The 17020-nt window shown below is 33.5% G+C and overlaps 1 protein-coding gene across 2 annotated transcripts in view; it reads right to left on the reverse strand.

Annotated features, from left to right (window-relative positions):
- Positions 1–212: 212 nt before the first annotated feature.
- LOC149792118 (deoxynucleoside triphosphate triphosphohydrolase SAMHD1-like) overlaps positions 213–17020 on the reverse strand; it is a 90728-nt gene continuing 73920 nt past the window's right edge. Inside the window, exons 16-19 of one of the 2 annotated variants that reach the window (XM_089969339.1) lie at positions 10715–10759; positions 9517–9597; positions 4647–4780; positions 213–924 (exon numbers count right to left, since the gene is read on the reverse strand). In XM_089969339.1, the coding sequence (XP_089825465.1) occupies positions 897–924; positions 4647–4780; positions 9517–9597; positions 10715–10759 (288 nt within the window). In that variant the 3' untranslated portion in view covers positions 213–896. The remainder of the gene's footprint in view (positions 925–4646; positions 4781–9516; positions 9598–10714; positions 10760–17020) is intronic. The other variant, XM_089969340.1, reaches the window with a different exon arrangement.

Genomic DNA, 17020 nt, shown 5'->3' on the forward strand with positions numbered 1-17020 from the left:
TTCATGTTTCAAATTCTCTTTTCTGATCGCCTTTCGGGGCAAAATTTCGAGCAAATCCTTGTCATCTTAATACATGGAGAGGGTAGCTGCGTATATAAAAGGGACGTGTCACAAGGCGACCAACAACAAGAACAACAGCTTATCTGAGTATTTTAAAAACAGAGTATGAAGAAAATTAATGAAGATAAGAAAACTTACCATGTATTGCTTCTTACTTTGGTCAGTTTAAATTACATATATTATCCTAATAGATTATTTTAGACTTTAGTCTTCCCTGATATGAATTAACAATCTTGAACTCAGAATATGAGATAATATTTGGAATCGCATCCACAGAGTACACATTTTCTAAATACATTCTGCATGTGAAAACCTGAAGGTAATTTCGTGATATGGAACAAACTATAAAACGTTATATTGCGTTATAGTTATCGATACCCCAAAGGAACATCAAATGGACATATTTTATCTAGCTTTATATATATACTCGTTCTTATGTTATCATTTCACTCTTGCCAGAAGTTGATTAAAACATTTTATTCTAGTAACCATTATTGTATGCCTCTATGTGTGTGTATATATGAGAGAAAGAGTTAGTGAGAGAAATAAGCAGTAACATCGGCCGTATGGACACAAATTATCTGACCTGACGGTCCTTTTGGAGATTACAATTATCATCCTTGTACGTACTCCGTTATCGGGCTTCAATTTGCATATTAAGGTAATACAAAACCACAACAAAACTAATCTATTCATGGATTCACGGTACAAATCTTGTCTTATTACACACATAACTGAATACAACGCTGATGTAATTAATCTCCGCAAAATGAGAAACAAATTAAACGTGTAATGTCTTATCCTACATACAAAAAAAATCATAACACAACATGTCACTAATGACGTTGTCCCGTTTTTCTGGAGCTGAAACGGAATTGAAAGACAATTGTAAACGTTACGTAAATGTGAAATAAATCAGACATAAATATTTCCTAAGCAAAACTGTCCCATATATAAACTTTGATAAATTGATATCTTGAAACCCTTATGTTTCTTGAATAAATGTTTTGAATTTAAACCACATCTCTTTATGTGTATAAAATAATATATGCAAACTGCAGATCATATGCCCATCTACATCTTCTCTAGAATAATACAGACCTTTGATCTATAGGCTTTACATAGGTAGTAAAACGTGTGGTCGTGGATAAACTGCATAAGGATAAATGTGGTGTTAAGCATTTACAGCTTCGATTGGGAAACAGGCCTTTAAGTTTACATTGTTTGTTGTTTGACCTTAACCATCGACTATGGTCATATATTTGTTAGACCTATCATGTCTGGGATATATACAAACCTAAAGTTTCAATAAGACCTATTAATTTTGTTTAAAATGTATACCCGTACACGAATAAATGGTACTGATTAATATTCTCCCATTTTATGATCTAGTCCTTGAGCAAAGGGACAAGGTTATCAATAAAAGACAACATAAAGCGCTCCGAAAAGGACATTACATTTTCATAAAAATCCATGTGAGTGGTTACACATTTATACTCTAATAACGATGCAAGTCAAAATATATTTCTATAGATGCAGCATTCAACTTGCAATATGATGACTTGGGCTATGATATATTTATTGTACATGCAATAATATTGGTATAGGTTTTTATTACAAGATATTCTATGTCTTAATTTTATACACGGGACAAGAGTACTCCAGAAAGTATTGCACTTTCATTATAATTATCTTGACTCTGTTGAATATGTAATTTATATTGTACGCAACACATATTCTATGTGTAATACAAACATGCAAAAACATTCCACTGAAATATGTTCATTGGTACAACAGTTAAACTACTGACAACGCTACAATTCAAAAGATGCAGTTTTCCTTTGTTGATTTAGACATTTAGAGATATCGAGTAGCTATAACATTCTACACACTGGCTGGTCAAGATATATACAATTTCAATGTCAAATGCTAAATGAAGTGTCTCCAACCTATGCATTGTTACTTGCATAACATGTTTATAACGGTAGAGATCATAAACCATAATTCACATTAATACACATAATAAGGTGAATACTCTTGACACTCATCGCCTTTTATAACCGAGCGCTTTCTTTTTTAATATTATAATTACTACATTATGCATCAATTACACTAAATAGTGGCTAAATGTTCCTGTGCATTGGAAGAATATTTGTTTTGTTGGCTGTAATGTATGTATATGAGTAGTGTTGCTTTCTTGGCTTATATGTACCCTCATCCTAACCAGACCCTAATCACACACACAAACACTTTATATATATATATATATATATATATATATATATATATATATATATATATATATATATATATATATATATAGAGAGAGAGAGAGAGAGAGAGAGAGAGAGAGAGAGGGAACAGAGAGATATGTCTATGTGTGTCTCGTTCTATTTCAGTAAAGTTGTAAACGACTGCGTCGTTGACAGCATACATGTTTGGTATAGATTAGGTACTTTGTCCAGATATCATTCCCTCAAATAATACATTTTCTAAGTATCAATATGGGTATATAGAAAGGTTATTAATAGCTGTATAGTAAACCCATTTTCTAATGCAGGTATGATGCAAAATGTTACATACAAACTATCTAATATCAAAATAATAGTGTAGAATTCAATTAATATTCAAGTTGTACACATACTTAAAACAAATTTGGTGCATTGTACATGATGTGTAATATATGCTGCGCAATTCAAGTTTATTACTACACTTCCCTCCAGAAACGTTCTGAAGGTCAGTGTGCGTTTTATCTATTTTTCTAGATCTGTGTGTATTCTACTCAAATTGGATAGTCACAGAACATGGAAAGAGACAATTTGCATCAAGAAAACATGCTTCTTGTCAGCAGCGATTTTCTACCTATAGAAACAAGCAAAGAGCCAAGATACTTGTCATATTAGTCGTTATATATATATATATATATATATATATATATATATATATATATATATATATATATATCCTAAACTGCTATGCCTTAATACAGAGACTAATTGTCTTGTTTCACCTTCTTGTGTATTTCAGTAGCAAAGCATTTTCCTGCTACAAGTGTTTAGTCAGAACGCAGTGATATCTAATTATGTAGCCATTTTCGGCAGTAGGTCTTTTTTAAATAACCATCATCAGGTGTTACGTTATAAATTGTTAAATATGCAATGTATATAGGAAACATATATGATCTACATGTACTTGTACGTACCTTCTACAGTTTCTTTACTCTATTTACTCTTTGGTAATCATCTCTGCAATTATGTGGGGAAAAAAGAAAATAATTATCTAAGGTTTCAAAGGATCGTATGAGAATATCTTTCAACAAGTACAAACTTTCACTAACTGTAGTATTGCAGAGAGATAAAGTTCATACCTATTCCAACTAACTGGTTTATGTACTGGTAAAACCGCTCTTATTTGGTTAATATTTTTAACAAGAGGTAGCTTTAATTATTACAGTTATCCTTTAATCTCTAAACAGTGAAGTTTCAAACCAAATATTCATGTCCTTACTATACCTCTCGAGAATTCTTGTCGAAATCTTTTCAAGACATATTTGCCAATCAAAAATGTGCTTGAGAAACGCTAAATATATGAAACTATTCGTTCTGAAGACTTGATGAAGTATTTGAATTTTATTACATTCTGAATTTAATTTCGAACTGCAAAATACGGATTTGGATGAATATAACTAATGTTGACTTGTTGCCGTGTATTAAAACATACGTAAGTCACACATTAATTATCCTTTCAACATTAATCGCACAGAGATCGCTCCGGTGGTATAGTGGTTGGCGGCCGACTCATAGCAAAGACTTATAAAAATGGTACCAGCAGATACCTCGTTAGGCGTTCCGTATTAAGAGGTTAGTGTTAGAACTGGTCGGCTTGGTGTCTGAATAATGTGACTGGGTGGGACATGATGCTACATGTCTCCGGCACGACACCCAAGTGCTAGACATCACTAAATATGTCATACTGCAGACATCATAAAGATATGACTGGATAATTGTTAAAGTTGAGTTAAAATTCGAAAACAAACACACACTTTCGCCACTGTAATATACACCTACTGTTATAGTTATATATGCCATCTGGAAATGCCAGGCTAAGTATTATTTGATTTATATTGATGCATGCATGGGGATAAAGGATGATCATCTTCAACTTATAATAACACAGAGTAGAATATATTATCTTCAGCTAACAATCTGCATTTGTTTCTGCTCCTGTTTGCATCACGAACGAAGAAGGTGAAATATATAGTTCGTGCAAACAATACGTGGATCTTGTGCGCTCCCGATATATCACATATTCAAATAAAACATTTTGAAAATCGGCTTCATCCTCTGATAGTGTTGCTATGTGGAAGTTTATTCTGGTTAGAAAAAAGGGTAACGTGATTGGATTTGAGGTTGATTCTATACGCTGGGGCTGATCGACTGATGAGTCAGATCTGTATATAGAATGATATCTATCTAACAGGAATTTCATAGTTCATTCATGTATTGCTCGTGGAAATGTATCTCTAGAATGGGAGGGTGATGAGTTGAAATCTCTTGATTATAGTTAACAAATAAATTGATGCAAACCTTATCTTACGTACGATCGTACGTATCTGGTCTCTGTAACTTGTAGCTGTAGATTCATCTATCCCTTTTCCGCTGAACTTTTCGTAAACACGAACGTGATATTCTTCAAACACACTAGGCAGGACAAAGGACACCTATAATTCATCACAAAAATCAAATAAAAAAACGTTATTCGATTTACCTTCTACAATAAAACCTCCACTATCAGTTAGGTTGCTGTTTACTAATAAAGATAAATGTTATAAGAAATATACAGAAAATGTAAATCCAAGCTTCGCCACATTAAACTATTTCTATATAGAAAAACAAAATTATCCAATCATGATTTGTTTTTTACATATAATCATCAAAAGGTATGGATTTTACTTTTAATTTGTTAAACACATATGGCTAACGACCTTTATTAAATGTGTTCCGCTTAACTGTGTCGGCCACGCACGATTCTTTTAAACGTTGTCTTACCTTGCGCAGGAAAAAGTAAGTATAGAACGACTATCCACTTCTATTTCTGTTTTAATAAACGCTGAATTATAATGTGACTATGAAGAGTATTTATATTCCTTTATTAAATATTTCGTTTATTACTTTCTGGGGTAATTTTCCAAGTGATGGTTGAAAATAAAATTAAATTCAATTCCGCAACTTTTCAAAGTAAGGAATAATTACCCGAAACTCCGCTGCCTCATTTGTGTCCACCATCAGCAATTTTGATGTTATTGATGTTACATAGTCAGTAACATTATTTAAGAAATAAAGATCTGTAGGCAAAACCAAAAACAAAATACAAATACACATAGAAACAATAAAGACCCGGTCATGTTCGAATCATATCGCGATTAACATTTTTATTACCCGAGTTTTTATACCCATCTAATAGCAGAACAGGAAGCGAATTCAAGCTATTGCACGACGCTTAATTGCTTGTCTGTAGCTTACTCATATCGATAATGGTGGAAACACATCATAATTAAAAAGACGCATATTGCTCATTCGATATGTTTGATTTAACCATTTCATGGAATAAATTGTATAGCTCGTTATTTTCTATCAAACGTTGTTTACAAATTTTCCATTACAGAATTATACTCAGGATAAGAAGAGTACCTTTTGGGACATGAACAAGTTAACTTTTTGTCAGAAATGAATGAATTTGTGTATGTATTGAAAGTAATCTGTTGTCCAATGCAAATGAAAAGTGCTATAAAATCGACGAGAAACATTTTGATTATGACGATGGTTGTGAATCTGAATCAGACATCAACATAATCCATTCAATCAAGAATATGGCGGGACGTGGATACCATAGTTCTTTCTGATTTCTCAGGGTATTCCATTTAACTGCTATACGTGACTGTCCTCGGATGTTAATTATATTGGTGAAGGAAACCAAAGGGCGTTTCATCCATGTGCTTGAAGAAAGTGGACGTGTGAGATACTGACCATGAAAAATACAAAAATATAAAAGAAGCGAAGCAAAATCAGAGATGCACATATGCAGTAGTAGTATGTTCAGTAGCAGATTTATTAGATGATTATTTATATCGGATGTAAATGCAAATAAGAGAAATAGTCTTAGATACATGGACGAAAGCTACCCTATCGTATGAGGTTTGAAACGAGGCCATTTTATCTGATAAAATCCTCACCTCACTTTTATATTTCATATTAGCAGTTGTGTAAACAGTACAGATGAAAATAACAGTTTGGAACTTTAAATTATTGTCTTTTTACAAGAATGGGTTATCTGCCCGAGTTGGTTCCTATCAAAATTTATGTATATTGGAAACAATGTTTTGGGCGACACGAGATGTTCTGAGAACATGGGAGATGACGTACGTTCAGAACAATTTCCTGTTGAACTTAGCTGGCTAAGGCTAAGTTCACCTTTCTTATTGCTAAAGTAATCACCCCTTAACAAGTATAATAGCTTGCCTAAACATCATCATCTATTTTTTTAAAACACGTAGAAAGACTACGTTCATTTCAATCCATTTTTTTAGAACCTAAAAAGGATAAGACATCTAATGTGGCCAAACACCCAAGCCATAATGCTCACTCACACAAGGTGGCAATGATCAACGCATAGGAAATATCTGATAAATAGGATTAGATAAACTGACTCAATACAAGTATTTACTACAATTCGATGGTCTAAAACCGAGTTCATTGCTTCAGAAGGCGGCTACATTTTTCACTGCTTTTAAAAAATAATTTTAATACTGCTAATCTGAACCTCAAATATTAGGCAACGACAGGGCCCACCATATAAAGTAGAAAAGATGTAAAACATACGAACTAGCCAGATTAGAAACAACAAAAACATTTCATAATAAAATTATAACTTACAATGTCTTCACAACGCATACACCATCCATACCAATTCAGACAGGATGCACACATTGGCCACAAGCACAAAATAAAAGATCAAAGACAGGGTACATCTTTCCTAACATAAACCGAAATCTCGCCACAAATCATTTGGAACATAAATGTTTTGTACCTTCTTATTCAAACCCTATCTACTATCAAGAAACAAGCGAATGCTACAGATGACGATGAATTTAATATTGCGTCAAGACGATAGTATTCTAATTTAGGCCAAGTTAAAAGCCCATGCTCAAGAGGAGATATGATTTAACGTCGATGTACGTATCGACGCATGTATGTTACGCCTCTTTGTGGGGTCTGAACATGATGATTGAAACATGTAATGTGCCATGTTAAACCCGTTGTGTTGTGTCACTCATAGCCACCTACGACTAATTATGCAGCCATGCTGGCATGAATTACCAATGTGAAGTTTAATGAATGGTCAGTGCACTGATGTCCATACTTGACTAGGAAACAATCACAATTTATATGATTGGATAATTAAATAATTCCTTAGTGTGGGTGCACACAGCAAAACACGTTTCTCTTCATAACAGTTTGGCCCATACAACTGAATGCTTATATGGGGGTGGCAAACGATTTTGCCGTCGTGGGTTAACAGACATCATATCGCGTCGTTAAGATATAAACGGTCCAGGAAATTGACTAACGGCTTTTTCCAGTCTTGTCGCTTAGAAAAGGAACAGTCTTAAACACTCATTACCAAATATTTCTTTATGTGCTTGAGTATATTTATATATCTCACAAAATTTAAAACTTCCTTCTACTGCAACAAAATAGTAGATATGCGGATATTATATGCATGATTGAGTTCCTATGTCTTAGTTACACTGAAAAGGGTGTGTTTCAAACCTTTTAAACAATATTTATTTCTGTATTTGTGATTCCTCTTGAATTTAGTTCGATTGTATGTATGATATTTTCTTCCGATTCCTGAGTCTGGTGCATAATGCAGCGCATTCGCGCTAAATGTATTCGTTGTCGATCCAGTAGTAAACAAGAAAAAGAAAGAAAATAAGGAAGACATCTAACCATCAATGCTAAATGGAGTCATTTGTACAGACTGTAAAACTTAACTGACCTGTTAGAAGATATGCAATCCTTTCTCAGCAGCAGAAACTTAAAGGAGGTGACCAGTTGACGACCAAATAGCAATGGCCCTCACGAGAGAGGTCATCGAGAGGTGAAGAAGATTAAGGGAGAAGAGAGCAAAGGAAAACTAGAGAACAGTAAGGTGTATGTTGCATAGTGTATCAAAACGATAGTAACTAAAGTAACTAAACTCATCAAGAATAACATTGACGCTTGTCCCCATACAGTTTTAAAAAAATGTCCCCATCTTAAACTCACGCTATTGGTTTGTTTCTGCGATGCATTTTCTCATATTAAATTATTGCACACACACTGATTGGCGCTCTAATGTTGAATTCCCAAATAATTTGTTGTCATGTTGAAACAATATTTTCCTATTCTATATAAACTGCTTCATGTTAGCCTAAACGTCACTGAGAGCGATCATTCAAACCTTCAGTCACTCCAGAACACGAGATCAAAATAATGAAGTATATACACATTAAAATATTATATTGCACGTATAATCGATATTAGACTGCAGCTTGTAAAATATGATATTAGTTGTCTTAACCAATCAAATGTGATGTTGTAAGTATATTATAAATTTGCACTAATAAAGAGAACGCATACATACTTCAAAACCGGGTAATGTTTCGGGACGTATTAGATTGTTCTAAACGTATCATGAAATCTTAGGAAAGACCTATTAGTAGAAGAAAAAAGTAAATCGCGAATAAAATTTAAACAATGATCCAGGCTATCTGATGGCCCAACCAGATATAATTAAATGTGTCGTTTAAACTTGCCTTATCTTACATAAGGCATATATACTACAAAACAGAATCATTCTTCAAAACTAATTAGATTGTTCATACAGTATTGCTGTATGTTAAGGAAAGGTCAAATCGTAGCCGAAATACAACTGAGTATTGAAAAACATGCATTTGTTAAGGATATCATTAACATGCATTATATGTGCAAAGTCTCCGTTCGTTGTCAAAGATGCAACGTAACTCTAAATATCAACTTTGTAGTATATTAGTAACTTGAGGACTTCAGGGTGTAACAAATGGACTTACACTAAATTTAAAATAGTATACTAGTATTGAATGCCATTCACTCTACCAGTACAACTCCGTTGTTCATTTTTCAAGAAATTAACAGTTATAGCTACGTCTTGATAAATGTCCAAAACTATAATAATATCCAAACAAATGAATGGCATCATTTATTAAGAATTTGGACTATCCTTTTCATGTTAAAATAAACGGTTGTGAAAGCCAAGAGCTAAATTAAGCAATATATTCAAAAGATATAAGCAGATGAACACATACACTGCCAATAATATTTCACAGATACCGTTTTTGTTTTTACATAAATGTAAATCATATGATAAAATACTTACATCGTCTTTTTTAAGAGGCGCTCGTTCTAAAATGATTTCTTCAGCTGCATTGTTATCATGACCAGAGTTTAAGTTTTGCCCCTGAAAATAGTTTACGGATATAATTGAGAAGATACGTACGAATTGTGCACGATCAAAATTAGGTATTATTTGAAGTTAACTTAGTTCACTAATACATGAGATTTGTGTGCATCTCAAATTAACAATTAGCGTTTCTTTAAAATAAATGTGCTATATGATGAAGTTGCTATGCTGCGTTTATGAAAATCTCTGCAAAATGTCTAAGCATAATGTCATCGTAGACTAAAAAAGCTGAAACACCCATGTATAGAAATCAGCTATAACTACATTGTTTCGTCATAAGGCTGATTTTGCATCAATACATTTAAATAATAACTCAAATTAATAATAAACGAAAATCAAGAGTAACACAAATATAAGACAACTCTTTACATTCGAAAGGGTTAATTTGATAGTAGAACGTCTTAAAAATACACTAGCTCATATAAAAAACATCAATACTTGTATCTACCATAAAGTAGAAACAACAATAACGAAGGAAATCAATAGGAAGATTCCTAGGTCATCTTGCAAGCCTTCGTATTGCTTCAGTTGTTTCTTCTTGTCATCCAGTGTCTAAAATATCTCAGATGTTATTGGAAGAGTATTAAAATATAACGATTTTTATCTCACAAGTGAACCCTTTATTTTATCCCTGAATATCAATGTGAGTGTGCATACTTAACTTGCTATGTACATTAAATGAGCATATATTAATTTTTAAAAAAGTTAGATATAAAATGTGCAATTTTTGCATAAGACTAAAATATTGATTTTAATCATTATGTATCACTTACCAAAGATACTAGAATGCGGGTTTCTTCCTTGCGAATACTTTGTATACTGAATAATTCTAATTACTATCAGTGGTAAAGGTGACCAGTAATTGAAATGGTAATGATTCAACTACCAAGACAAGTTTTTAACAATTCTGAATCAACTGTTTAGCAAACCATCTTTCACTGCTGCATTTAGGGTCGCACAAATAAAATGCACATTAACAAAAATAAGGTTAAATCAATGTTTGATTTTATTTTGGTTTCTAGTATCTTATACTTTATTGAATATATGAATTACTTGTATAATGCAATAATTATCCTGTACATTAATGTAACATTTGATATATTTGTGTTCGTACCTGTTGCGGCCTCTGTTGTGTTTCTGTTGTTGTGCTTTCGGAAGCCTGAAATAAAATTGAATACAAGACAGCACATATATTTTGCGAACAAATGTCAATTCTTGGCTTGTTTATACAAGTATGGTTGACTTAATTTTGATCCATAATTTAGTTATTGCGGCAAATCCATGATTCATTCTTCTACACAGCTCCAACTGAATAAGTTTCTACAACAGATGAGTTCACTGTGTTCCTTTTGAAACCTGTTTGGGTTCTGTTGTTTCTTTTGTGTTTTCTCCAAATCAAAGTTCCATCTTACCTTTGAAGGAGTGTGCAAATGTAGCGACACGTTTGTGCCACAAATACTGTTTTGTCAATAAGCCTGCAATTAATATGAAATACAATTTCATGCTTTGGTCCGTATTCAATATGATACAAACTTGTCTTATAGTGGTCACAGCGCGTTGTATGCGTTGGTTTTAGTCATGCAACCTATCATATGCAATCAAGGTGCGCAAGAGCTATTCATGTTTTATTAACGATGTGGCTACTTCTGTTTAATCCATTTATAAATAAAGATCTTGAGTTTTGACATTTAGCCTTTTAGGCAAGAAACAATAGTTTGTTACTATTCGTCGCCTATAATATCGACATTTACACTTCTAATCTCAGAAAGAAATAAGATATAAATTGCAGAAGAAAACTTAGCATGCGTGTGTTATTACTAAATACACTTAGGGAAGTGGTCATATATTTAGGTTCGCGCTGGAAACTTAAAGTCTCAACTCTATTTAATAATGTTTATGACTGAACATTTTAAAACGATGTGATTATTTTGTTATCATTTTTTCGGTGTTATTGTTTTCTTTTTTACTACGGTTCTCTTTACGAATGGTGTGATAACATGATCCAGCGTTCTAGGCGTCATATATATTTGACAGTCCAGGGGATGGCAATTTGTAACTAGGAACAAAACCGCCGTTTTAGAGACGATGTAGTGTTTATGATTGCCGTGAATAATAATCCAGTTAATTCACATCCAACTGTGTTTGCTATTTGCATTTAAACAAAGTACAAGAATGTTTGATCCATGATTACTTTCAATTAAGAACAATAAGACAAATCACTTATTTTTAAATACATCATGTTATAATTATATTCTGCTGAAATTGCTTTATTTTTAAAAACTGCTATTGCCTTCTTCGAGCTATGGAGGTCAATATCCTTGCAAATATTACATGCTGAGCTGTATAGTATGATTTAACATGACATGCGATACACGAACCATCAATGAGGCGACTATAATAAGGAATTACACTTTAGATCGTATGACATTATTCCGACTACCCATATTTCATCTTTAGCACAATATTCATTAACTTGCTCACCTGCCTTGTAATACGCAATTGTGTAAAGACCCCTTCATATCTTCTCAAAAGTTCTGATTAGTAGGATGATTTGAAGACCGCTAATATTACATTCACGATGATAATCGGAATCTGCCAAGCGTAGTTCATTTAGTCAAAAGAGAACAGTTACGGAAAATGTTATACGTTCATTTCTTTTTTACTAAGTAAAATCTAGTTTCCTTCGTTTAACCGTATGAAACTCTGCAATAAGTTCAATATTGAACCCCGCGTTTATGTGATATATAATAATAAAACGTCCATATTTCATTAATAATATACACAAAGAACCTGAAACTGTATAGATCAGTGATTAAGACCCTCACTAAATAACTGAATAATGATGCAAGTTATTTCAATATATATATATATAATTTAAAAGATGAAACAGTTGAATACGGTGGAATAATGTGAGGTGACGAAAAAATAAAATCATTTTTGACTTCTGTCATAGTTCAACAGATGATGGATATATTGGTACTTATTAAATTACAACTATCCACCTAAAGAATGAATTCTAGATTAATTGAAAATATACATTGTTGGTATTTTAGGAGGCTAGGTTTGCCAATATCACAATTAAAATAAATAATTGAAACCGAAACTCAACTGTAAATATGACAAGTAGATTGCTGCAATATTGTTCAGATTCAAATGGTAGACTGCACTATGTAGGAGGTCGATATGTAAAAATTCTGATAGCGAGTGGTATTGTATAGTAAGGTAGCATATTACGTTAGAATACCTGTTTACAATAATCATTCGATACATTTGTTGTATTAATAAATGTTTAATAAAGAAATTGATGTTGTGGAGGTATTAACATGAGGAACTGATATTGTCGGCAATAAGTATATAAAGCATAGATAATGAAGGCAGCAAAGTAAAGTGGTCTTCGAGAACAAGATCTCAAGGAGATAGTTCTATGTTTCAAAAACTGTCTTTACGCTTACAAGTAGCGCAAAAAAATCAAAATAATTTTATTGTGTTTTTAGACGAAAGTGAAACAATCACGAATTTTCGTTTCTGACTTATTGTATGTCAAATCTCGTCATCTTCGTTGATATAAGAAATCGACGAAGAAGTGATTAATCCATTGCTATCATCGCATAACCATCACCTTAAATCGTAATAATCCCTGTCATTTAGGATTGCATACAGGTTTTTTTTCACTAGTCATTACACGTCACCATCATCGTTCGAGACTGTCGTAGAAGAAATATGCAAACTGTGCAAAACGTCACTCATTTTGTTTCTTTTAAACATACGTGACATGATTTCTCTGCAATTTCGTCATTTATGCCAAATTTATTTACGCAATGTATGCCATAATACCGAAAGCAAATGAAGAGGAATCGTCTGCTATTTATATCCATATCAATCGTTTATTAGTTTTATAATAGTTTTTTTTATATTAATGTTGGTTAATGCCATATGTTTTAGATATATTCTCCATTCGTCAATAACGGGTATTGCCAAGTCCATGTCAACAACTAATTTGTTCAATTTTATGACCAGAAATAGTTGAATTGAGGACACTTTGACAGCACGTGAGTTACTTCAAGGCATCATTCTCATACCCCATTTAGCAAAAAAGTTTCTGAGCACCACAAATCAGTTTTGTCATTACTGTTCAAGATGTGCAACAACGGTTACTATAACAATCACGGTACACGTTACACAAACCCGTTCGACCATGGTTAAGAGAACTTATTAGATCGTCAATGGCAATCATATTTAGGAGATGTTTCCTACAGTCCTTGATGCAATTATGTTTTGTGTCATTTACGTGTCTTTATAATGGAATGGTGTAGTCTATTTGACTTATAAATCAACTTCTTTGTTAGTAAGGAGATTAAAGCTGGTTTTGTATCAAAGATAACCTCTGCAATGGGAAATATACCAGCGCACCAACATATCTGATACAGCCATTTAAAGGAGAATTGAAAACAGATACAATCATGTATTCAGCACTGAGAATTTTGAAACAAAAGCTAGTGCCGTACAACTCTTCCACCTATGTGGAAATATTCAAATATTAACTCAGTCTCGATCTGTTACAACGTATGGTCAAAGCCCACAATCAATCGTACCATCGTAGCATCGAATGTACACCAGAAGTGACACTTTAAAAGGAGGTGATTGGGTATTGATTGTTTAGAGCATCATAAATCAGAAATGGGAAAGAAGTGTTAAATACAGGTAATTGGGGTTCTCACAGTTAAATGGACGTCATGTTTGGACAAGTGCAAGGTGATGATTTCTTGACTCTAAATTTGAAGGAATAAACGGCGAAATGTTATAATTAATATTTTTACTTGACAATTACAATGAGTGACAAAGAACCAAGACTACATGTGCACTGTTGAACGTATTATTGATCGAAGAACACGAAGATGAGGAGAACATGCACTTCAAGAAGTAAAAGTTTGTTTGAAAGATTATCCACCTAGCTTTGATTCCAAGATTGCTATTTCACACATCTTAGGCAATACAAAGATGTAGAACATATCACATTGCTGTTGAACACAGCTGCTGTTCCATCTTTGAATTTTAATATTCAAGAACTAAAACAAAATCTATTCGTGTGGCGTGAAGAATGTATCCCTACGTATCAATCATTCTTGTCTGCCAAATTCTTGTGATGTATTGTATTATCGGAATAGCCACTCGACGTTAAAACAAGATAGCACCAAGGATATAATCTGTAAGAACGTATTTTATTTAGCAGATGTATCTTCGTTCCAATCCATATTTATAATATAATGGGAGTAGTACAATAACTATTATCTTGCTTCCAAAGCCTGTCGCAAGAGATCCTTCTTTTAGAAAATTCGGAAAATAATCTTTCGCCATATATTGACTCGCCAGAGACTGGAACTATTGAACAATGAGTAGAGAAGTTTTTTTAACACTACTCAATGCCAGTTTTAACTCTTATTTTGTCTGACAATCAATAGTCATTGCCTTTGTCACGATTCGCTTGCTAATAAAAGTGAAACAACGTTCTCCCTCCTATGAATGTCATTCACTGTAAACTTCTCAAGTCATTTTCCTTCCATATCGAATCGACCAAAGGAATAACTTTACTGTTTGTGTAATCTGATGCCTTTCAGTACATTCTCGTAGGAAATATAGTAGTCCGTTGCTTTTTAAGTGGATTTCGTCATAACTGCTTACGATGAAGGAAGAAACGCTTATCCCGATCACCGAGAATTGGTACATTCTCATATTCCGGTCGATAAATTGTATTTTGACCGTTTCAGATTTAATATTAAATGAAATATTGTAGAAAAGATTCACCTCTCCAAAGGAAGGTCACGACACAGCACATTTAAAAACAATAGTATTGAATGGATTGCAACAGATATATTCATTGTAGCAAGGTGTTCGAAATTAAGAATAGTGATGGCTACTGGATTTCATACTTTAAAAGATGCTCCTTAGAGGCAGGAAATAACTATCTATAAACAAGGCCTGACAGAAGCGTTAATATGAAAGCAGGATCAGCGGTTTATTTCCAGCTAGAAAGAACACAGACTCATACTTATTTGCTTCAACCTGGGGCTGATTACTTGGGCTTTGGACCACATTATATATGTCTCATTTGTTAGACTCTGAATAATTTGATTGACATTATATTAGCCTTACTCCGTTTATTTACATATATGATGAGTGGTTAATGAGACCGTTAGACTATTTAAAGGTTGACTGGTTCAGCGATAGGACAGCTGAACGTAACCTTTATACTAAAAGCTGAAAGTCAAAACGAAATTGTCCTGATCGTATGTCCCCAGTCGCGGCCTTTTTCCAGAGTGAAATAAAATCGTCGCAAACATATCCTCCTGCGTAATCGTCGTTCTATTAAATATCTGAGGTAATTTCTATGTACGGTGCGTAGTACAAAATAAAAAGGGATTTTGATCAGTAACTAAGTTAATCGCTTCATTCCAAACGAGGTGCAAATATTCAACAAAAAACAAATACCTTATAAGTATGATTATATAAACGGACGCATACAAGATCTTAAGATAAAAAGATGGTCCAAAACATAGACCATTGCCATACAAGGTGGCAACAATTTAAACGGCTTTTGAAAACTAAATGTCCTACATCTAATCTGAACCTCAAAAATTACGCAGCTATACTGTGGTCTAAACCCCAAAAACAACAGGGTAAACCACACAAAGCGGCAACGATGTAAAATATACGAACTCGCCAGATTGGAAACACAAAACAACTGAATCATAAAAGTATAACTTAAAAGGTGTTAGCAACCCAAAGCCATTATTACCCATTCATACATGATGAAACATATCGGACGCAAACAAAACTAATAGGATAAAAGCAGGGCAGATAATTTGTAAGCTAAAAGTAAGTCTAGCAAGAAATCAATTGTAAAATAAATGTTTTTCCCGTCCTTATTCAGGCCCTATCTACTGTAAAGAAAGAAACCAATAGGTCAGAAAATGTTCCATTGAAAATTAAAATTTCGTCAAGACGATAATACTATCATTTCGGCCAATGTAGCTATAAACCCATGATCACAAAGCGACTTCAGATGACGTCGAGATTTGTCTCCTACCCCACTTCGTGGCGTCCGCACATGACGATTGAAACATATCCCTCATACCCACCCAACAGCTAACTAAGCAGCCATGGCTGCTAGCATTAATTACTAGTCTACGCAATCGAGGCCATACAGAACTTTAATGAACGATCAGAGGCCAATGTATTGTCACCCATCCTCAACTCTTCAACAACCACAATTTATATAAATGGAAAATTTTAAATAATTCCTTAGTGTTCATGCACACGAAGAAACACTCTCTTTGTCATAAGAGTTTGGACAAGAAACGGAGTGCTTATTTGGGGATGGCAAAATAGTTCGCCGACGTGTGTTAACCGATGGGGATCAACA

Source organism: Sinohyriopsis cumingii, chromosome 9 (assembly GCF_028554795.1).
Source record: "Sinohyriopsis cumingii isolate HCF-2022 chromosome 9, ASM2855479v2, whole genome shotgun sequence".
Taxonomy (NCBI): Eukaryota; Metazoa; Mollusca; class Bivalvia; order Unionida; family Unionidae; genus Sinohyriopsis; species Sinohyriopsis cumingii.